This window comes from Erigeron canadensis, chromosome 8 (assembly GCF_010389155.1).
Source record: "Erigeron canadensis isolate Cc75 chromosome 8, C_canadensis_v1, whole genome shotgun sequence".
Lineage (NCBI taxonomy): Eukaryota > Viridiplantae > Streptophyta > Magnoliopsida > Asterales > Asteraceae > Erigeron > Erigeron canadensis.
In genome coordinates, this window is record NC_057768.1 from 33,941,751 (window position 1) to 33,964,345 (window position 22,595).

The 22,595-nt window shown below is 32.1% G+C and overlaps 4 protein-coding genes and 1 non-coding gene across 8 annotated transcripts; 4 read left to right on the forward strand and 1 right to left on the reverse strand.

Moving 5' to 3' along the window:
* Nucleotides 1-303: 303 nt before the first annotated feature.
* On the forward strand, nt 304-2,690 carry LOC122579398 (probable phosphopantothenoylcysteine decarboxylase). Of its 4 annotated transcripts, none has more exons than XM_043751569.1 (4): nt 304-465; nt 1,224-1,574; nt 1,683-1,715; nt 2,237-2,690. In XM_043751569.1, the coding sequence occupies exons 2-4, from the start codon at nt 1,227-1,229 to the stop codon at nt 2,519-2,521; spliced, it is 666 nt and encodes a 221-aa protein (XP_043607504.1). In that variant the 5' UTR covers nt 304-465; nt 1,224-1,226; the 3' UTR covers nt 2,522-2,690. The 4 variants fall into 4 exon arrangements, with proteins under 4 accessions (XP_043607504.1, XP_043607506.1, XP_043607503.1 ...); XM_043751571.1 differs by lacking the exon at nt 304-465 and adding an exon at nt 571-630; XM_043751570.1 differs by lacking the exon at nt 304-465 and adding an exon at nt 980-1,136.
* On the forward strand, nt 550-636 carry TRNAY-GUA. The gene is given in 2 exon segments: nt 550-586; nt 601-636. It is a non-coding gene; the product is annotated as a tRNA-Tyr (tRNA).
* A 3,879-nt stretch (nt 2,691-6,569) lies between the features above and the next one.
* Nucleotides 6,570-8,920, forward strand: LOC122578341 (GDSL esterase/lipase At3g48460). The gene is made up of 2 exons (XM_043750285.1): nt 6,570-7,261; nt 8,257-8,920. Exons 1-2 carry the CDS (start codon nt 6,635-6,637, stop codon nt 8,761-8,763), a joined length of 1,134 nt encoding a protein of 377 aa, XP_043606220.1. The 5' UTR covers nt 6,570-6,634; the 3' UTR covers nt 8,764-8,920.
* Nucleotides 8,921-9,555: 635 nt separating this feature from the next.
* Nucleotides 9,556-11,670, reverse strand: LOC122578338 (heme chaperone HemW). The gene is made up of 2 exons (XM_043750282.1): nt 10,700-11,670; nt 9,556-10,313 (listed from the first exon to the last, which is right to left on the reverse strand). Exons 1-2 carry the CDS (start codon nt 11,518-11,520, stop codon nt 9,686-9,688), a joined length of 1,449 nt encoding a protein of 482 aa, XP_043606217.1. The 5' UTR covers nt 11,521-11,670; the 3' UTR covers nt 9,556-9,685.
* A 6,219-nt stretch (nt 11,671-17,889) lies between these two features.
* On the forward strand, nt 17,890-19,591 carry LOC122579045 (aspartyl protease family protein 2-like). The gene has a single exon (XM_043751133.1). The coding sequence runs from the start codon at nt 18,004-18,006 to the stop codon at nt 19,507-19,509; it is 1,506 nt and encodes a 501-aa protein (XP_043607068.1). The 5' UTR covers nt 17,890-18,003; the 3' UTR covers nt 19,510-19,591.
* Nucleotides 19,592-22,595: the final 3,004 nt, after the last annotated feature.

A 22,595-nucleotide genomic window follows, 5' to 3' on the forward strand; every position in this document is an offset into this window, starting at 1 on the left:
GTTAATATTATTTGGTTACATGATGTTATATAATGTTTTCCTTATAAATTTTAAAATTCAAAGGGGCTATTTAATATGAGAGTTGATATTCGTACTATGATTTTTGATGGATTTATCACGACGTATAACTTTTACCGCTGACTATATAAATCAATAATGCACCGTTGTGATAACTCTATCAAACGAATGGTTCGAATATCATTTAATATGTGTAAAAATAGGTGCGAGGACAGACGTTAACATCATAACATTTTCACTGCATAAAAACCATCGCAATTCAGGAACTACTTGTGTTGACCTAATATATCTATAATCTATCCCCCTTCCACTTCAAGTCAAAAATCACTTACTAAAAAAAAAAGAAAAAAAAGAATTATTTACTGTGACGCCAAAAGGGCAAAAGGGATTTCATTTCATTCTATTAAATTAGTAGTGTTGAGTGCATTCTTCGATCACGGATTCAAGGTACCGCTATTATCATTACTCCGCATTATTATTATTAATTGCTATATTGAATCAAGTAGTTAGGATAGTAAGAAATCAATAAAACCGACCTTAGCTCAGTTGGTAGAGCGGAGGACTGTAGTGTGATCCATAGCTATCCTTAGGTCGCTGGTTCGAATCCGGCAGGTCGGACCTCCTTACTTTTTCTTTTTAATCTCTTGCCACCCACCAACCCTGCGATTTGATAGTTCTATAAACTTACTAATTAATCTTGCATCACTCCTAATTTTATTTATTTAGTGTTGTTTGCTGTAAGCAAAGTTTTTCTAGTTTTCCTTTCTTCAAAAAAATAAGAAAGTGTATGTAATGCAGTGTGATAAGCGCATCGTGGTGTGGGTGTTCGTGTATTTTGATGATGTGGTTGCGCCCGTCCGGATGCTATGTTAGCTAGCTAAACCTGATTTAAAGTTTTTGACAAGTGAATGTCTGTCTGGACTATTGTTATTTTGCTCTTATGGCTTTTTCGGAGCATTATGTTAGTTAAATCCCAGTTTAGATGTTGATTTTATAAAAAGTTTCACTCCGAAAAGCTTACTAAAACCCCTAAATAAAACCTAGTAAAGTAGGGTTAGAAAAAACGCCTAGTTCCAGCTTAAGCTACAAACTCCAGCTACCTTGCGCCGAATATACAAGTCGTAGCTCTTTATTTGGAAAGATTATATGTATATATTAATATATTGCTATGTATACAAGTCTTCTGAAGCTATATTGTTATTCAGGTAATGGCTTCTGCTGAACCTTCAGATGCAGTAATTAGGGAGCCGATGCAAGTCATTAACGGTACTAGGAAACCCAGAATTCTTCTGGCAGCAAGTGGAAGTGTGGCTGCCATAAAGTTTGCGAACCTCTGCAGCTGTTTTTCAGATTGGGCAGAGGTTAAAGCCGTTGCCACACAAGCCGCTTTACATTTCATTGATCAAGCATCACTTCCTAAGGATATGGTTCTTTATACCGATGAACATGAATGGTCAAATTGGTCAAAGATAGGAGATACCGTGCTCCATATAGAGCTTCGTCGTTGGGCTGATGTTATGGTCATTGCCCCGTTATCAGCAAATACTCTTGGGAAGGTAATATGTGGTTGCAACTTATATTATAGTATCTTGTCAATCATGTAGTTGTGCAGTTGGTCCATCTCATGGAAACTTGACTTAAAATGTAGTTCGACTTTTTGCCAGATCCTCAAAGTACCTTTCAACAAATACAAAAAGGTGAATCTCCTTGGCCTTTATTTAGCAAAATGGGTGGATTGAGTATTAAGCCAATGCGGTAATTTTTTGGTCTGGGTCTGGCTATTTGGATCTGAAACTGTCTGTTCATAATGTTTTTGATAGATAACTAGTTTGTTATATATGTTTACATAACTCGATAAAATTTCAATATTCAATGATTACGTAGGTTTCTGAATGAAACTTTTTATGAGCTTTTATGCATTACAATTAGCGAAATTCAACTCATTCAGCGGATTTCCATCCTCGATAAGTTTATATCCTTTTTACCCTGTTAGAGATCTAACATAACTTGGATTCACTCGTTGGCCTCTTGACTCTCATGTGAGTATGGGTTTATAGGATGTTTAACTTGCATTCTCTGTTAATAGAGATGTTTCAGTTTTCTATAATCCGTTAAAAGATGATCTTGTTTTCTGATGTTTCTCTTTGAGGGAGGGAGGCTATGTGTTTGTGTGTGTGTGTCTGTCCTGATTGAAACTTCTTTCAATTTGTTGAAGTAGATAGCTGGTGGACTGTGTGACAACTTGCTGACTAGCATCGTTCGGGCGTGGGATTATGAAAAACCGATTTTTGTGGCTCCAGCTATGAACACCTTTATGTGGACGAATCCTTTCACAGAAAGGCATCTTATGTCAATAGATGAACTCGGAATCACTCTTATACCACCTGTGTCAAAGAGGCTTGCTTGTGGGGACTATGGAAATGGTGCAATGGCTGAACCGTCTCTCATCTTCTCAACAGTAAGACTCTTCCTGGAGTCTCAACCAATTGCAGGTACCACTTAGAATCACTAGTTTTGTTGCATTTCTCTTGTTTGTAGTGTTATGAGATTATGAGACCGTAATGTTATTGATTGTTTTAGCTTTCATTATTTCAATTGTGATTGTCTTGGGACCTTTCTGTAACTACAATAAGTATATAGGGAAGTAGAAACTTGATAGAGGTTGCGTGTTATACTGGTATTGACCTTTTATAGTAAATTTAGATCCTTTGTGTAGATTTGTGGGTTCGATTGCTCTATTTTTCGAGTCATATAATTGCATGTGAACTAAGCATGTTCGCCATTTCTTATGGATAGTAGACATACAAGAAAATGACCCCAAGTCTAGTTGGATCTTGCAGTGTAAGGACATTGGGTCCTTATAAAAGATTCACAAGAGTATAACACTCCTCAAATCCTCTTAAGACGATGTCACCTCCTTTCCAAAGAGATTCAGCACAGCTAAATTAGTTGAATTTCGAAATTAAATTGACATTTTTTATATTCAAAGATGGCGAGTACATGCTTAGTACTCCTTGACCGTCATGATTGTTCATACCAATTCTTGTTCAGTCAAGCAAACATGAGCCCTGTGGATGGGTTTCTTTTTCTCTTTCCCGTACCCCTCCACCCCTGCTTTATAAGATTGGCTTAGTGACAGAATGAGATAGGCCATGGCAGATGCAACAAAGTTACAGGAACGTGGTACTCGAGCTATAATTGTGGAGACGACAACAAATTAAATTTTAAGCTCCATCCATATCATATGTAGATAATCAAAAAATCATGTAATAAACGATACAGTTATTGGAGGACCAATAAAATATATTCATAATCTCAGATCCTATGGACATGTTCCAATTTAATTGACCAACAAAATATTTTAATGTGTATGCGCATTACATCTTCTAAACAATACTATTATGTAATTAAAACTTCAAATGCTACCTGAAAATAAATTAATATGATCATGAATGGAAGAACATGTGGAGTGGAATACGAAAGACATGGGTTTGTCTTAAATGTCACGTTCATTCACCCTTTGCCAATCAGACACAACCTTCCGTAATGTCTAAACAATCATATATGTGCAATGTGAAACAAGTTTACTTTATTAATATACGGCTGATAAAGCTTAGATTAACTGCCGATTGTCTGAGGACAAATGTGGATACGTAAGGGATTTTTACCTTTAATATATAAGTTTACTAGCTTTTCAAAAAACATATACTTACATACAAATTTCTAATGGTTATGATGGTTAAGAACTAAAATTATTTGGTTTTCACCAATGACATATTATCCGTTAAAAATTTAAGTTTTGCTCATCATGGTATAATCAATCATATTGGATATGTTTGACGAATGTAGTTGGAACTAAAGCTTTATATAGTCCTTGAGCATTAGCTCAATGATTGAAGACCATCTCTCATACATGAGGTCTTATGTTCAAGCCTTGGGGAAGACATAAGAAAGTCTCTTTATGAGGGCTTGGCTTGGGTTTACTCGGGCTCAAGTCTGAAGGGGTAAGGTTTACTCATATTAATCGTTGTGCCTTCGGGCGGATTAGTAGGGGGTTTTCCCCCCATCGGGTATTTGAAATAGACATTTCTACTTCGAGGGAGCCCTCTAGCGTGGATCCGGTTAAGACAACGTATGCTAAAACTCTCGCTGTCGAATCACGACACGAAGTTTTCAGCGAAATTCACTTTTCAAAAAAAAAAAAAAAGCTTTATATAACATATAAGCTCATAGTTGTAGCCGAGCCAATAGCTAGTAGCTAGGACCTTTATTTGTATCATTGTATTTCACAAAATAATCAAAGTTTATAAATTCAGAATAGCATAAAACGACAAATATGTAAGTTTCAAAATGTGGAATATTACTAGTTCAAACCAACGAGCAAAATACTTAATGGTACAAATATCTCACCAAAGTCTCTCAATAATACAAAACTCAGGTTCAAGTTTTACTAAGAGGGCATGATTATATACCAATTAATTATTATGGCTTTAGGCAATTTAATTGAAAGTTTTTCCTCCTATAAGGTATTGAGGAGGAGGGTGCTTTTTAGTGCAGACTTGGTTAAAACAATGTAAGCTAGATCGAGCAGTTAATCCACCCCTTTTAAAAAAAATATATGTATATATATATTACTTTTCAAAAAAGGGTAATTTTTGTGTCCTCCAATAGACTTTTTCCAAGTTATTTCGTTTTGAACTCTGGATGTATACTTTTTAAAATACCATATAGAATTTGAAATTCAGTATCTTCGAACCACTAATTTGTATAGCTAATCTCTTACACGATTAGAACAAATTTTACTTTGATAGATAATAATAATAATAAAGGTAAATTAGGTACCACTAAGGTATTCAAGTAGAGACACAAAGTCCAAATACGGCCTAGAGACACGCCCAACACGATATAACAATCATCATATCGTAGTCACATTATTTATTGTTGGCAGATGCATATATACAACTTTCTATTATTGCATTTTCTATTTTTCGAACAATGATGTACAAATCAATCAATTGGGCTAATTTTAGAAGTATGAGCCACAAAATGCTTTTGTCTTTTTTGTTATAAACAAAGGAATTAGTGTATGCTCTTATAACTGTATGCTTATCATGTAATCAGCTCTGTCGTCGTGTTTTGACATTTAACATTTATATCTAACTATAATAAATTATCATAGTTAGAAACTAAAACTTATGGTCATTTCATTTATTAAAGCAAAAAATACATCCTAAAAAAACACTGTCCGTCCTTAACTTTTGCAACTATCAACGTTCTTAATTTATGGTTTTAATCTTCATGAAATGGTATGGTTAACTTTTTCATACCGGTAGACGGTAGTTCATGTTATACTACTCCTATTTTATTCTTATTATTTTTTCTTTCCTTGTAATGAACATTTTAACTAAGTTAGCATATTAGGAACTATGATAAATATGAAAAATTTCGAACATTAAGAATGATGCATGTAGACATGTAGTTAATATATTGTTATTATAACCATGGGCAAAATTGACAAAATGAACTATAATCGAGTCATAAATAACCGACTAAGATGGTGACTAGAGAAGGAGGACCATGCAACATTTATAGCTTTGTAACAAATTTCGTCATCCAAATTTATTACTAGTCTCAACCCCCTCCCTTTTTTAATTAGTAAAATTAAATGAAAGACAAACTATAAATAGTAAAACCGGTTTGATTTCCCGCTGATACTCATATAGATCGTGTCAATGTTTTCCACTTTTGATAATAGATAGAACTACCTTGCAATTGCTAGCAATTGATTTGATTGATTTTTAATTTAAAAATAAATAAAAATGAGCTTAGATATTTCCAAGTTTAGTAATTTTAGTATCACAAATATCATATCATACATTTAACATCATGATCTATATTCTATATTTGAAAGGTCGTGAGTCAATGTTCAATAAGGTCATTCTTGTTTGGCGGTATTCCAATCATAGCCATTATCTTCGTCATTTGTTTCTACATCTTGCTACTCGTAATCTCGTATGTTATCAAATGTCTCAAGTTTGAGGTTTATAACTTTTTTTTTTCCACCTATTTTCATACTTTATATCTACTGGTGTTTTTTTTTTTTTTTTTTTTTTTTTTAAAGGCCAACAAATGTAATATTATTAGAATGGCTAGCAGGTTACTAGCATTAGAGATACATAGCAATTTCAAGAGACATACATAGCATTAGAATGGTTGCCTTTCATATCTTAACGGTTGAACTTTTACAATTTTTTTAAAAAAATGTAAATATTGAAAAAAAATATTGTATTTTTACACTTTATTACTCTTGAAAAATGTGAATTAATATTAAACATGACAGATGTGAATTCTGAATCACTGCCGTTATTGAGTAACTCCATTGGTTACACTCATATAACCTCTTTGACATATGAAATTGACCATTTGTCGTTCAAGTCAATATTGACCAATGTACACAAGTCACATTATCTAGAAATTAATAGTCTTTTACATACAACTATACAAGACACAACTTCCACCTATATAAACGGTTATCAATCAAGGCACCAAAACAAAACACTTGAAAATAACACATAAAAAGCGTTAATACCTAGTACTTACTAGTTTTACTACTACCATGTCCTCCTCCACCACCGCCATCATCCTCGCAGCCGCCATACTCCTCCTCTCGTTCACCTTCTCGTCCGCCAGCAATCATCCACAACCTTTTAAAAAAATCTACGCTTTTGGAGACTCGTACACAGATACCGGAAACACAGCTTCAGGAACCGGTCCCAATGCTTTTGTTCATGTATCCAACCTTCCATATGGTCGTACATTTTTCCACCGCCCAACAAATCGTTACTCAGACGGTCGTCTAGTAATTGACTTTGTAACCGAATCGTTATCATTACCTTACTTGCCACCTTACCTCGATGACAAAGCAAACACTTCCAATGGTATCAACTATGCTGTCGCAGGATCCACCGCGATTCGTCATCAGTTTTTCGTTAAAAATAACCTTACTTTTGATATAACACCTCAATCTTTACAAACTCAACTTGCTTGGTTTAATAAAACATTACAAGCACAACAATGTAAAAGTGCTATATCGACACCGAATGAATGTATGGAGGTTTTTCGAGACGCCTTGGTTTGGGTTGGCGAGATCGGAGCTAATGACTATGCATATACTCTTGGATCGACGGTCTCCGGTGACACCATTCAACGGGGTGCCATTCGTAGTGTCACAGGGTTCATTGAGGTAACATATTTTTATTTTCCTTTTTTGTATCTACAACCATATAATATAATTAATATCATTGCCAATAGAAACTAAGATCATCACATGTTATTTGTTTACCTTTTCTCTTTGATATTTAATGATACCGTTAAGGCATCAACATTTATTTTCTTTCAAAATAACTGTAATATCAAAAGTGAAATCCATTAATATGAACTAATTTTTAGTTTACCTTATTGTTTCATTAAAGTTTTTTTTTTTTCCTTTCTTGATACGTGGAACATATTTTTAAAAAAATTAAACAAACTAAAACTTTCTAAATCTAAATCTATAATATAAAAAGATTTAATAGAATTTGTATCATGCTATTAATTAAGAACTCAAAACTAAATATAAACAATTTTCTAAATATTTCAAAAAAAATATAAAAAAAATGAAATCCTTATTCAGTTATTCCTCATGAAGAGGTAAAACAATGCGTTACATATAACATGTTCCAACTAAACATACACATCTTATATTCATGTCTTAGTTGCTGTTATATAGTATTTTTTTTTCTGTTATATAGTTTTTTTTCTCCATATATTGTTGTTTTTTCACCTAGGTATATTGTTTAACAGGAGTTTTATTATATATAGTTTGAGGTTTAGATTTTCAATATTTTGAATTAATGTGTTAAGCTTAGGTTTATATATTGTTGTTTTTTTCGATCCTAGGTATCCTGTAACAAAAAAATTGGATGGTCCAAATGATCTATAACGAGTGCAAATTGAGAAAATTTTAAAAATAAAAAAAAAAAATCTAAAAGCCAACATTGATTATGTAGTCGAATTGGATTGAAGCTCTGGATTAACCCACCCCGACCCCATTGTTTTCGAATCATAATATTCATATGTTAAGAAATTATTATGTGACCATGTAAGACTATTTAGTACAGTATTTAACTTAAGGAGTTAAGGTTGATATCAAAAACTTCATACATTGACAATATGTTACCATAACTTTTGTTTTGCTAGGCGCTGCTAGAAAAAGGTGCAAAATATGTGGTGGTCCAAGGTCTCCCCACCACTGGCTGCCTAACCCTGGCCATGTACCTCTCACCCGAGACTGACCGTGACGACATTGGCTGCGTAGCCACGGTCAACAACCAAAGCTACATACATAACACCATCCTTCAAACCAACATCGACATGCTACGTAAAAAGTATCCAAATGCCATCATTGTTTATGCTGATTACTGGAATGCTTATCATTACATTGTTAAAAATGCACCAAAGCTCGGGTTCCATGAGCTTTACAAAGTTTGTTGTGGGTCCAGCGGTGGACCCTACAACTTTGATGTGTTAGCTACTTGTGGGTCACAGAACTCGAGCTCGTGTCAAGACCCTTCTCAATATATCAACTGGGACGGGGTTCACCTTACTGAGGCTATGTATAAAGTGGTTTCCGAGCTGTTCCTTAGGGGTCCTTATGCTAATCCACCATTTGAGGACTTGTTGAAAAGAAAAGAAAACTCGGGATAGAAGACATTGAGAGTGTCTTGGTAGCTTTTATTCACTTATACCACTTCCTTTTATTATTGAGGCTTTCATTTGATTAGTCATGATTGCAATTTTTGCTTATTACAGTTCTCAAATAAAATCCATAATCGATATGCTTAGAGCATCTATAGTTCAAAAACAGACCAGTACTTGTATGTCAAGACTTCTAATTTCCTCTGCCCATGAAGTTATAATCACACAGACAGAATACACTATAGAGTATGCTAACGGTTCCATGGACTAAAATAAAAGTTAGCAAAAATGAAACGGGTCGAAGTAAGCCAAAGTGTGTTTTTTAATGCACAGACACTACTAAATCGATTCTATTTCAAAAATTAGATTATTACCAACAGAATATGATACCTGTAACCATATTTGATAAACTAATTATTACATAAAATACTAGTGTTTTAGGCCAACTAGACACAATGACCTGTTTTGACCCAATATCTATCAGATTTGTAACCTAATATGCCCCGACCCCATCCGTCACAAATCCACAAGTTTTTACAACTTGTCCACAATAGGACTAGAACCCACAACCTTTTGATTGATGGGTCACCTCACATATCGTTGGGTCAAGGCAAATTGGTTGCCCAACACATCTATTTAGCCACCTGGCTAGACTTGTAAATAAACAAATCCAAAGAAGCTGGAAGCCTACAATTCAAGTGATTCGTAACAAACTAGGACTTTCAATGCTTTAATTACCTACATAGCCTCATGTAACTTGTAGACAGACTTTATCTCCGTATATCTTTGTCATCAATCGAATTGCCAAACATGTTTCCGTTAATCAGATATTCAGTATTTTCTACAAATACATGTAACTAGAAGATACTATTGGAACAATTACATTGTCATCAACGATTTCTTGAAGAAAAGCTCGTCATTTAATACATGTTCATGGATCAATCACCCCAAATGCAAGAGATATTAAGTCATTTGATAATAGAAAACCATCAGGATCACTTAACCGGATAAATCCAATCTCATTTTCCAGTTTTTCATCATCTAGAACCAAAGAACTAAACTCCTCTTCTGTGATCTCTCTTCTTTGATGATCTAAAAACACCACATGCCCACTTTTCATATAAGGCTCGTAGACCTTACACAATTCAACAGCAACTGGGCTTCCGAAGTCTTCTATAAAATTCTTCAATTCCAACCCTTTTGAAGTTCTTAAAGAAAGCATCACAATATCCATAGCCATTTCACCTTCATCAATATCATCTTCTTGGCCTAGATCAACCAATCCACCCTCCAAATTCTGCACATAACTTGTGTAGTCTTTTAATTTCTTTGGTCTTGAGTATCTTGTTCCATTTATATAACTAGCAGAACCTAAGCCAAATGCATAGAATGGTTTGTTTATCCAGTATGTGTAATTGTGCTTGCACTCAAAACCACTTTTGCTATAGCTACTGACTTCATAATGGTTGTAATTAGCCTCCCCGAGCACTTTTGAAGCCATTCTGTAGAATTTTGCAGATTGAGTATCCGAAGGCAATGGAAACTCACCAGGTGTATACCTGTAATCACCATGTACTCATTGTAAAAGGTTGCAAGATGGACTGGTGGGTCAGGTTGGATAACGGGCCAGATGGGTCTGAGTTGAAATGGGTAGAATATGGCCATCATGGGTTGACCTGCAAACACTTTTTGGTCCGTTTTATTCAGATTCAAACTGTTCCTTTCATGAATTGTCTTATGGTTCAGACCATCTATGAAAACGATTATAAAGACTAATGACCGATACGTAATCCAAAAAAATGAAACATGAGACAACATTTACAGTCTTAAAATGAAGGTCAACAATCTGATTTATGGTTTCATTCTAAAATGAAGCGCAACAATTACTTTAGGGAAAAAGTATAATGAAGACTAGAGAAAAATTAAACAAGCTGACAAAACTTACAGTGATCCGAATTTGGTATCTTTTTCGACTTGCAAGTCATAAACGGATACATGAGTAGGTTGAGCTTCAATAGTGAGCCTCAAACTCTCTTCCCACATTTCTTGAGTTTGATGTGGAAGAGAAGAAATGAGATCCAAACTCCAATTCCCAACCCCAGAAGAACCAACGATCTCAATCGCCTCATGAACCTCCTCGATACCATGAGCTCTCCCACAAGCTTTCAACAACTCTTCTTGAAATGCCTGAACACCTAAAGACACCCTATTCACACCCAACCCCATTAACTCATTAAGTTTCTTAGCATCAAATGTTCCAGGGTCCATTTCCATCGATATCTCAGCATCCGAACACACCCCAAACTTCGATTTCAAACGTTCAAGAACCTTAGCAACTAGCCTTGGAGGCACCAATGAAGGCGTCCCACCACCAAAAAACACGGTTTCGAGAGGCGGGTGTTGGTCAAAATGTGCTTGTGTTGCTTCTATTTCGCGGATAAGCAAGTTAACATAGTTCAAAATCCTTGGGTCATCGTTTGCGGTTTCTGTTGAAGCCGACCCTAAAGCAAGTATAGGAAAGTCACAATAATGGCAGCGTTTTCGGCAAAATGGGAGATGAACATAAACCGAAGCTGGAGGGAGCATGTAAGTAGGGGTTTCAAGATTTTCGACAGTTAAAGTGTTCATTGAGGCATTTCGTTGAACAGTTGGCGGCCATTGTGATGACACATTTGAAAAAGGTGCTGCCTTGATTGGAAAGAACTTATGGGGTTTGGTTTTGGAATGCAGGGTTGATAACATGGGAGCAATGGTTGATTTCAACATGGTTTTGCTTTCGTATATGATTCAAAACTAATGGTATATATATTGTTTTGACCTGATACCTTGTTTCGAAATGAAATAGTGGATGTATGTAGTATAAGGAGGATAGACTTCAGAGTTCAGACCCACCTTCAACACAATTTTTTTTTTTTTTTTAACGATATATGTATAAGAATAATCATAGATATGCATAATAAATACTCCTTCCGTCCCAATTTAAATGTCATAGTTTGACATTTATGGTCTTTCATGTTTTATTTTGACCGTTTAGATATCTATTTGTGTTAGGTAATACATGATGTAATATATATGAATCGATTAAGTTTTAAATATATTTTATAATGATATAACTTTCGTCAAGTATTATAAAACACAAACGATAATATTAATGGTGAAAGTTACGAAAGATTGACTTGGTCAGTCAAACTTGGACATTTAAATTGGGACAGAGGAAGTATATTTAAAAGTATGTCTAATCCGTTTAATTTATGATCCATGGATTCCATTTTTTCTTTTCTTAAATTTTATCATTAATCTTGTCATATGTAAATTATTTGTTATTAGGCATACCTTTAAGCCTACATTTTAAGTACATTAATCATTATCCTATGCATAAAGTATTTCGTTCATCAACTTATGCTTATTTTTGATTAATGCAAAGAATTTTGATCATTAATTTTGTCATGTGTCAATCATTCGTGTCAATCATTCATTATTAGACATATCTTTAAGCCTACATTTTAAGTATATTAATCATTTTTCTATACATAAAATATTTCGTTCATCTACTTATGTTTATTTTTGATTAATGCAAAGAATTTTACTATTTGCATAATTACAACTGAAACTTACTATTATTATTTTTTGATGACAATATGTTCAACTCTTATTTTTAAACTACACAAATGATTAAGATGCAACCTTAGATTTTCAATAAACCTTTAAATAATTCAATTTTATAGATATGAGAAGTGAGACTCAAAACCTCAATGTAATATTTCAAATCAAAAATCTTATTAATACGTAATTAATCTCATCAGCTCTTATTATTAAACTACGAGAGATACTCACGCGTTACGGCAGTGATGAAGTTGGCGATGATGGTGGTGATGTAATGGTGGTGGTGGTGGCGGTGACGCCGGTGAGTAGTGAAAATTATTGATGTAATGTGGCTATGATGTATGGTACATCATGCATTAGAATGTGTATATTGTTAAAACTAAGAATCAATATTAAAATTTTAAGTTTAATGTTAGAAAATCAAAAGTAGATTTGGTTTATAATATAGTATAGATATAAATATAGATATATCTAGGTATTTGGGGGTATTTTTTGAAATATTGAAAAAATTGCTTAAATTTTTAAAAATATATTTATAACTTGTATTATAAGGGAGTATAAATTTTAGTATTTTTAAATGTACTAAATATCAAAAAGTTGAACTTTCATGTTTTATTCAAAAAGCTACCACATTGCCAAGGGAGAGTTAAAATCTAATTATATTATGGTAAGTTATATATATTTAATTTGAAATGTATATTTTAATTATTATATATATATATATATATATATTAAAGCAGTAAGCATCCGAATGAACTATATATACAATATAGAACAAAATAATAGAATAAAAAAATAAAGGGTTTTGTTAGTGACAACTCTTAGGGTTGTCAGTTAAAACTAATTAAGTGCATTAAGATTTGTACCTTGCTGTTAGAAAAATCAGGGGGCGGTTTTTAATATATAATGTATAAGTTTTTAAGCATGTAATAAGTTGTTAGTGACAGCCCTTAGGGTTGTCATTATCATTTTTCAAAAATAAAATATCAATTATTATGCATATATATTTTAAACAAAATCCCGGATAAAAAAAAAAGAAACTCTATGTTTTTCATTAATTGGCTCCAATGTATGTCAAGTATAAATCATCTACTATATTAGAAAAAGGTTTGTCATTCACATTGCTTGTCTTCCATCGAGCAACTAGTACAAAAACTTGATTTGTTTATATAAGTTTTTGGAAATAAACAAGACTTTTGTGAAATATCAACAACTCTTTAATGGAAGTCTTCCCATATGATTGCTCATAAGGTACATGAATGTCTATTGTGGTTTATTTCTTTCTTTTGTAGTTTATACTTCATATTATCATATTTTTTTTTTTAATATCAAAAATACAACTTAAGTAATAACTATAACTAAATAAAAATATAATATTAATCATATATTTGGGTCTACAGATTGTATCACTAGATCGAAATTGAATTTGATGTTTCCTTTGTTCTTGAGGTAATTGCTTATACTAATTATTTTGCAGATTTTTTTATTTGTTTTAATCATTCGTTTTATATCTAATCTAATTTTTTCTTTGTCGATGTATACTTTTTTATGGATCCGACTACCAAAAAAAATTTGATTATAGGTTTTTTAGTTTGTTCAATTATTTTTACATACATTGTGCGGGTAAGAAACCTGAAAATATATATATATATATATATATCACGTCCTAAATATCTTGATTCAGTTTTGTTAAAATAATGTAGCGAAAAGTACCTAAATAATAAAGCGTAATATCTTCTTAAGATAAAATAATATGATCACAGGAAACACCATGTTTTTGTCCTCAACTCATTCTCCATCAATGAGTAGGGGTGTTTATCAAACCGTCAAAACCAGACCAAATCGAGGTATTTGGATTGGTTTGGTCGGACTGAGTTGTTAAAGCCTGGTCTGACGGTTTAAGTTTTGAAAAAATCGGGTTACTTGGTCCGGTTACAGTTTGAACAAAGAACAAACCATCAAAACCGGACCGGACCAAAAAAATTTTATATATATATTTAATTCACATATATTAAATTTACTAAATATATTCTATGGGCATTTTATTTAACATTTACAAACTTTAGTAAAATGTTCAATATATCATTAACACTCTTTTGAACTTTTGGTATTTTAAGTATGATTTTAAAAACTTGGTAAAAATGTAAATATATATCACTTTAGACTTTTGATATGTAAGTATGATTTTAGTAACTCACTAGTTATGTAAAAATATTTCACACACATCATATAAATGTATACTCTTTTAAGGTCACCTTACAACTTACATGGTTTGGAAATAAAAGAAAAAAAAACTCAAAATCGTCAAACCAGGCCGGCTTATATAGTCTGGTTTAACAACATAATTGGTCTGGTTTGGTTTGATATATATTAAAACTGAAAATGTCAGCTTGGCTTGAGATTTAGTCAAAAACAAATCAAATCGGACCACGAACACTTCTACTAATGAACACCATTAGGTGTCTTTGACTTATTTCTTAGTGACTAGTCCTTCCATGAGCATGTGTATACGTTTTGTTTTGTTTTTTTTTTAATTGATGTACGTATGAGTGTATATTTAAAAGTGAAAAATTAAATAAAAGGTGAATCATAAATTATTATTTTTTATCGAGAATGTTTTAGAAGATTGATTATTGGTTAATTTTAGTTTGATATGTTACTGATAGAAACTAATCCTTTATTGCATTATGTTTTTTTTTAACATCAAAATTTTTTTAAATTTGAAAAATGTGAAAGAATAAAAGGGTGTTTTTGAATTTCACAATACAATTTTTAGCTTAATTTTGAAATCCATCTGATGTTTAAGTAATTCCATTTTCGACATTTTTTATAATATTATTTCAATCTGGACCTTTTATATCTATACTCCCTTATAAAGCAAACTGGTTTTAAGGGAGTAAGAACCTGAAATGTCCAATCTACCCTCCAACTTATTACATGTATACTTCCATTAAGAACTGTTACGAACTGCTTAGACAAATATGCCCTGGCTAATACTGGAAAAAAAAAACCTCTCTAGACTTACTTATTTCCACAATTGTATATTCAAAAATATCTAGAATGTCTAAAAGTAACTTTGCTTTTCTCGGTAAGATACCAATGGATATAAAGAGGCTGTCAATAGATATACAGAAATGAAAGCGAGGTTCTATGATGATGCAACTAAACTAGAATAAGATTATCGATAGTTGGTTGATTATTTAGCTTTGTATATAATAACTTACAATTCATTTAATTTTTTTTTTGAAATATGGGTAGACAAGTTTGTTTACATGTTGATAAATAAAGAAAAGTGGGTGATTTTTGATTGTTGTGTTTACATATTGATATTGATAACCCATCTTATTCGTCGTCACCATCACCCGTTGCCTCTACTGTCACACCGCTATCATCATCGTCGTCGCATCGCGCGGGCATTCATCTAGTAACATCAAATAGACACAATTTCACACCAAAAGATGGTATTAACACTGTTACAATATGTCAATTTCATTTTAGTGGGTTGGTCATAAAGTTTAATGTTAATTAGTTTCTTACGTGGAGATGAGGAATTCAAACTCCGTTATGTATGCTAACTTCGGTGAAAAACTAACTCATTAACTAATAACTAACATTTTTGCTTTTTCTTATAGAAACAACGTTGTTACAATACTTTATTAATTATATTATTATTATGTATTTTCTTCTACAATAGATTTTTTATCACTGAAGGACATTAGAATATCATGATGTTATCAGAAGTATATCTCGATCAGAAGCAGCTCAACAATTTTAATTGATTAAGCAATTGTTTTAGAGCTTCAAAAATCTACAACCTCAATATTTTTATATAATAAGCTTAGTATTTCGATTTTAAGGTAAATGTTTTACAATAACACTTTTATTAGTTTATCAATCAACCTATATATTGATTTTTACTAGTGGTTTAATATCAAAATTGAACTATCTTCTTTTTCCTTTCATTAATTACTTTAATTTGTACACTAATAAATTATATCTCCTTTAATTTGTACACTCGATCATATATAAACATCTAAGTTACCAATTTATAAAGATTTTTCTTAGAAAACTTTCTTGTAGGATTATAAGATCATATATTCATTGAATTTTATTTCACTTTTAAAATGCCTTTTTAATCTTAAATCATATCCGTTTACTATGTATATTGTATATTTGATGGTCAGCAATTGCGGACGTCGACAAATTAAGTACTTTGTGCCCAATATTCACATGCGTCCGACCCCACGCACCCTCACAATTTATATGACTTTTGAAGCTGGGGTTGCTCTGTATACCTTTTTCTTTCTTTCGAAACCAAGCCTCCCAGAAGCCACTCATAACTGTCTATAATTGCCATGCCAAAAACAAAACTTGTTTTTAATTAAATAGTTAATAATCAAAACCTCTCAACAACATTAGCTTTTTGCCTCTCTCCCTCTCATAAAATAATTAACCATTTTGACTTATGTTTCATAATCTTTAAATAAACACAAAACATTTTTAGAAGTAACTTTTTCTAAAATAAAAATGTAATCATCCCATCAACATTCGGAATTATAATGGATTAAGGAGATCATTTTTTTTTTGACAGTTGACACGTCTTTCTAACAAATACGTATCCTTTTACGTTAGCAATTCAATAAAGATATCTATATGTTTATTGTCTTTGTTGTTAAAAAAAGTAAAAACTTATTTCGTCTTTTACTAAACATACGTATTCACTAACCATCAATTAAACGAATATATTAGTATTTGAAAGAACTTAAAAGAATAGAGTTTTTGGGTTCAAATTTAACCGTGAACAAAATGTTCTCTAAAAGACAAGGATTTATTTTAAAATTAGAGTATGAAATTACTATATATTTATTTTACCTTTTTACTATATTATAAAAATTATGTTATATTGTTGAAAAGTTAAAAAAAAGTTTAAAAAAGACCATCCTTTTTAATTACTTATTAAAAAGTTATCTAATTGTTTCTAATAAACTAACTTATACTTTAAACTCTTATTTTTTTTACTACTTATTTCCACTATCACTTTTACATTATTATTATTGACATCAATCTACATCATTCGACCCCGCCATAATCAGACCGCTGTGTTTGCACCACTATTGCACTACGCAAGTGTCATGCTAGTATTGCATAACCTAAATTTATTATTAAAAAACAAATACATTTATCTATATTTTTATACTATCTTATAATAACTATTGCATTCTCTCTCATAAAAGTATTAAATGTAAAATTATCATTTTATCCTTGATAAAATAATATACATTATCAATCTCTAATTATTTAAAATATCTTCATTGTCTTTTTACATCAATTTCATTAAATGAATTAACTAACAATACAATAAAATATGATGGTTCCCAAATCCCAACAGACGACGACAAATTAATTACTTGTTTTCAATATTCACATGCCTCGGACCGACCCACCTCCAAAAGGCATATATGACTTTTTTTTTTTTTTTTACAGGTGGTCTCTCTGTGTGAGATTTTTTTTCCTTTTCTCCAAAATTCAAACCACCCCCCTATTCTCCACTCACAATTTGCCTTTAATCAAATTTAATTTACCACTACCTCTCAACAACATTCTTCCCATATCCCCTTCTCTCTCTCTCATAAAATTTAAACTAAAATGGTGGCCGGAATATCAACCGGCTCCGGCGGCACCACTACCACCACCAAAAAATTTGTAATGTTACTTTTACTGGTACTTTCTGTTTCCACCAGTTGTACAACAACCACCGTCAGCCGCCGTCACGACATAAATAAGCACTACCAAACGTTCACCCCTCATTCTCTTCCTTCTTCTTATGCATCTCTAGATCTATCAAATGAAAACAATTTAATGGCAACTTCTTCAGATTCAGAAAATGCTTCAGATTCATCTAATTCCCTGTCTATAGATTTACATCATGTAGACACTCTCATATATTCCACTTCCACTATTACAACGAAAAATGACCCTGAGACTCTCTTCAAAAACCGTCTGACTCGTGACTCGGTCCGAGTCAAAAGCATCTTAAAATCAGTATCCAACAGGACTAGTGGGGATTTCAGCAGTTCGGTGATATCTGGTCTTGCACAAGGGTCAGGTGAGTATTTTACAAGAATTGGAATAGGAAGTCCACCAAGATATTCTTATATGGTATTAGATACAGGCAGTGATGTTGTATGGATTCAATGTTCTCCGTGTCGGAGGTGTTATACACAAACTGACCCCATTTTTAATCCATCTAAATCCAACTCATTTGGACATGTACCTTGTCGTACTAGTCTTTGTAACCGTCTAGATTCCCCAGGTTGTAACACTAAATCGAATAAATGTATGTATCAAGTCTCTTATGGAGACGGGTCTTTCACTATTGGTGAGTTCTCCACCGAAACACTCACCTTTCGAAAAACCAAAGTTAATAATGTTGCCTTTGGTTGTGGACATGATAACCAAGGTTTGTTTGTTGGTGCGGCTGGTTTGTTAGGGCTTGGCAGGGGGAAATTGTCTTTTCCTAACCAAGCGGGTCGGCAATTTGGATCTAAGTTCTCTTATTGTTTGGTAGACAGGTCCATGTCTTCTAAACCGTCTTCGTTGGTGTTCGGAAACGGGGCTGTTTCGAGGGTAGCAAGGTTTACTCCTTTATTAAACAACCCGAAAATGGACACTTTTTATTACCTTGGATTAACCGGGTTTTCGGTAGGAGGGGCTAGAGTGGCAGGTATAACATCGTCATTATTTCAGCTTGATACAAAATCGGGCAATGGTGGGGTCATTATAGACTCCGGGACATCGGTTACTAGGTTGACAAGACCCGCATATGTGGCGCTTAGAAACGCTTTCTTGTCGGGTGCGTCGCATTTGAAGAGAGGTCCGAATTTCTCCTTGTTTGATGCGTGTTTCGATTTATCGGGGAAGACAGAAGTGAAGGTGCCGACGGTGGTGATGCATTTTAAAGGCGGTGCTGACGTGTCTCTACCGGCATCAAATTACTTGATTCCTGTTGATTCTAGTGGTAGCTTTTGTTTTGCATTTGCTGGGACGAGTACTGGATTATCCATCATTGGTAATATCCAGCAACAAGGTTTTCGGGTTGTTTATGATTTGGCTGGTTCCCGGGTCGGGTTTGCACCCAAATCATGTGCTTAGTTAATTATCTTTATCTATATGTATGATGTTTCTTTACATTTATTTATTACACCAACCAACCAGTCATTGGTGTTTTCTTTTCTTTCTCGACAATTATCATCACTAAAAAAGTACTGTACGTATTATCAAATACGAGTACTTTCTATCCCAAGTTTGATGAATACTCTCACAAGTTCCTTCAAATGAGATTTGTTCCAGAATTGAGATCTTTTGAAGCAAAATAGTATTTATTTGTTGGTAGACTCTTTGTTAGTAGTATGTGTTTGAAGCGTTTAACTTACCCAACTAATTAAAAAGCACATAGTTTCCAGCACACAAAAGCACATAGTTTAACAAAAACATTAAATTATGCAATCTTTTTTTAATCAAATGTCTTATTTACCATTTATAGATATCTATGTTTAGCAACAAACAATAATGTTTCGAACGAACCCAAAAAGGAAATAAAATAATAAGATTGAGACGGATGGAGATTGCAGTAGTTTTTTTTTTTTTTATAACGATTAATTTGAACTTAGCGACATGTCTTTTCATATACAAAACTCTAATTCTCAAATTCTAGAGAAAACACATAATGAGAAAACCTCTGTCTACATTCTTGGGAGCATTTTGCTCACATCAAGATTTAAACTTAAGACCTCTCAGTCTTAAACTACACCATATACCAATCCATCTATTAATAGTTAACAATCATAAACAACACACACATTTATATAGTATCTACGCAATATAACGACGGTGACAAGTAGTGGTTGCGACAACGGATGGTTGGTGACGGTAGTGGTGTAGTTATTAATGTAAAAATAATTAATGTAAAAATGGTATTATAGTTGTAAATAACATTTATTAGTCTGAATATTCTACTTGAAACTAGCATTTCATATTAATTATGTTATTTTTTCCCTCTCTACCATTTTTACCCTTATATTATTTCCTCTATAATTTTCTCTCTTTTCATGTCTACTAATTAATATTTTCAATACTCTATAAAGTTACTCGTACATTTCATATTTTTTTTACCCAGATTATACATTGACTTTTTATCATAAAAAAAATAAAAAAATAATAATATGATAACAATAATAAAGTCAAATTGTGAATGGAATTTTCATTTCATCTTACCATGAATATTTACTTCATCGTGCATAACCAAAAGAATAAATATTTTCAACATTTAAAATGAAAAAATGGGGTTACAATCTATTTCCAATATAGTGCGTATCAGATTTTCTTTAATATTTAAGACCTAGTACCTTTACATTCAAATGGTAGTGATTGTTAATAATAAAAAGAAGTTAATGTTTGTTTGGAAGCAATACTAAGAAAAACGACGGAAGAGATGTATAGAAAATGACAACAAATTAAGTGTGTTGAAAGAATAATTTTAAAGGAAATTGAAAAAAATTAATTAGTAGTAATGAAAAAAAAAATTAGGATGGAATAATATAAGGGTAAAAATGGTAGAGAATAAAAAACAACATAACTAATATGAAATACTAGTTTCAATAAGAATAGTCAGATTAATAAATGCTACTTATATGTGCCGTTATGGCATATATTAAAAAATCTCTTTTAATAATTGAATAATGTATGTTGTAAATAATTTTACTAAATGTCATTATATTAAATGCATATATTTGAATTAGTGAATAAAAGAGAAAAGTAGTTTGAATAAGTCAAGTTTCTTTTTTGAAAAATTTGAAAGTATCATATGCTTTATAATGTAGTAGATAATTATAATACTCTAACTTAACAAACTAACACTCCATTCTTGAGTTTTTGTTTTTTGTAAGGGATAAGAAAAAAAGGGTAAGAAAACTAGTATTTTTGTATTCTTGAGTTTTTTTCTTTATAAGAAAAGGAAGTGAAGGAAATGATTACTTGGGGTTTTTTCTTCCAAAATCTTTCTGGCCAGCATTTGGATGGAAAAAATCCTATCCTCTCCTCACTTGGCCTTACTCCACCATCATCTTCATCATTCACCTCATCACCACCGCGCCGGAGCTGCCACTAGCACTATCACCACCACCACCACTAGTCCGATTAGAAGACCAAGATGACCCAGATGAAGAATATGATGTTGCTGATGAAGATGATGAAGATTGTTTGCTGGTTAGAAGTAGAACTATATTAGAAAAAGACCCAGATGATGAAGAAGAAGATATGCTGATGAAGATGATGATGATGATGATGATGAAGATGACCCAGATTAGAAGATTAGAAGAAGACCCAGAGAACATGAAGATTTTTTTTTGTTTTCTTTTGAACTCAATAATGCATTTTTCTTACATAATTTTCTATACTTTCTTCCCCTATCCAATCTTTCCTTTTCTTTTATTTTAATAAAAACTCAAGAATATAGTGTAAGTGATTTTAAAATTTTCGAGGTTATATAATATAGAGTAATTAAAGTAAAAATAACTTGAAAAAAAAATTCCAAAATCTTTAATATATATTAAAGCAATTCCATTAATTCTAAATTAGAAAAGTAATAACCATTTATTGAATTTCATCTCTTATTTTCTATCATCAGATCATTTTGATGACATCATCATTGACTAAAGAATTAATCAATAACACTTTTGGTACTAAAAATAGAAATAAATGTATCTTATAAAATATTTTATATTTATTTATTTTAGTACAACAATGATACTTCGTAGTCTTTAATGCATATAACTTATAAATAAATAAATCATTTATATAATATATTATTTTTTCATGTATACAAAGTTTATATATTTGTATTTCTAATGTGATGTATATATATGATACGAATATTCGACAAAATTTCCAATTAAAATGGGTTGATACAAATATTACATGAATTTTTATTTTTGATGTGATTGCATAAATTAAAATAACACCTTTGGTGCTCCTAATATAAGTAAAAGTTATGCAGTTATAACTTAATATTAATAATGATATGTATTTAATATCTCATCTCATAACTAACATAATGGTGAACTTGGGATCTCACCGTCAGGCGGATCGCTAGCTTGACAGGAAAAATTATCTACGGGACTAAGGAGTTTTGGTCATTTACTATTTTTTACACACTTATTGGAATATACGTGTTTCATGCA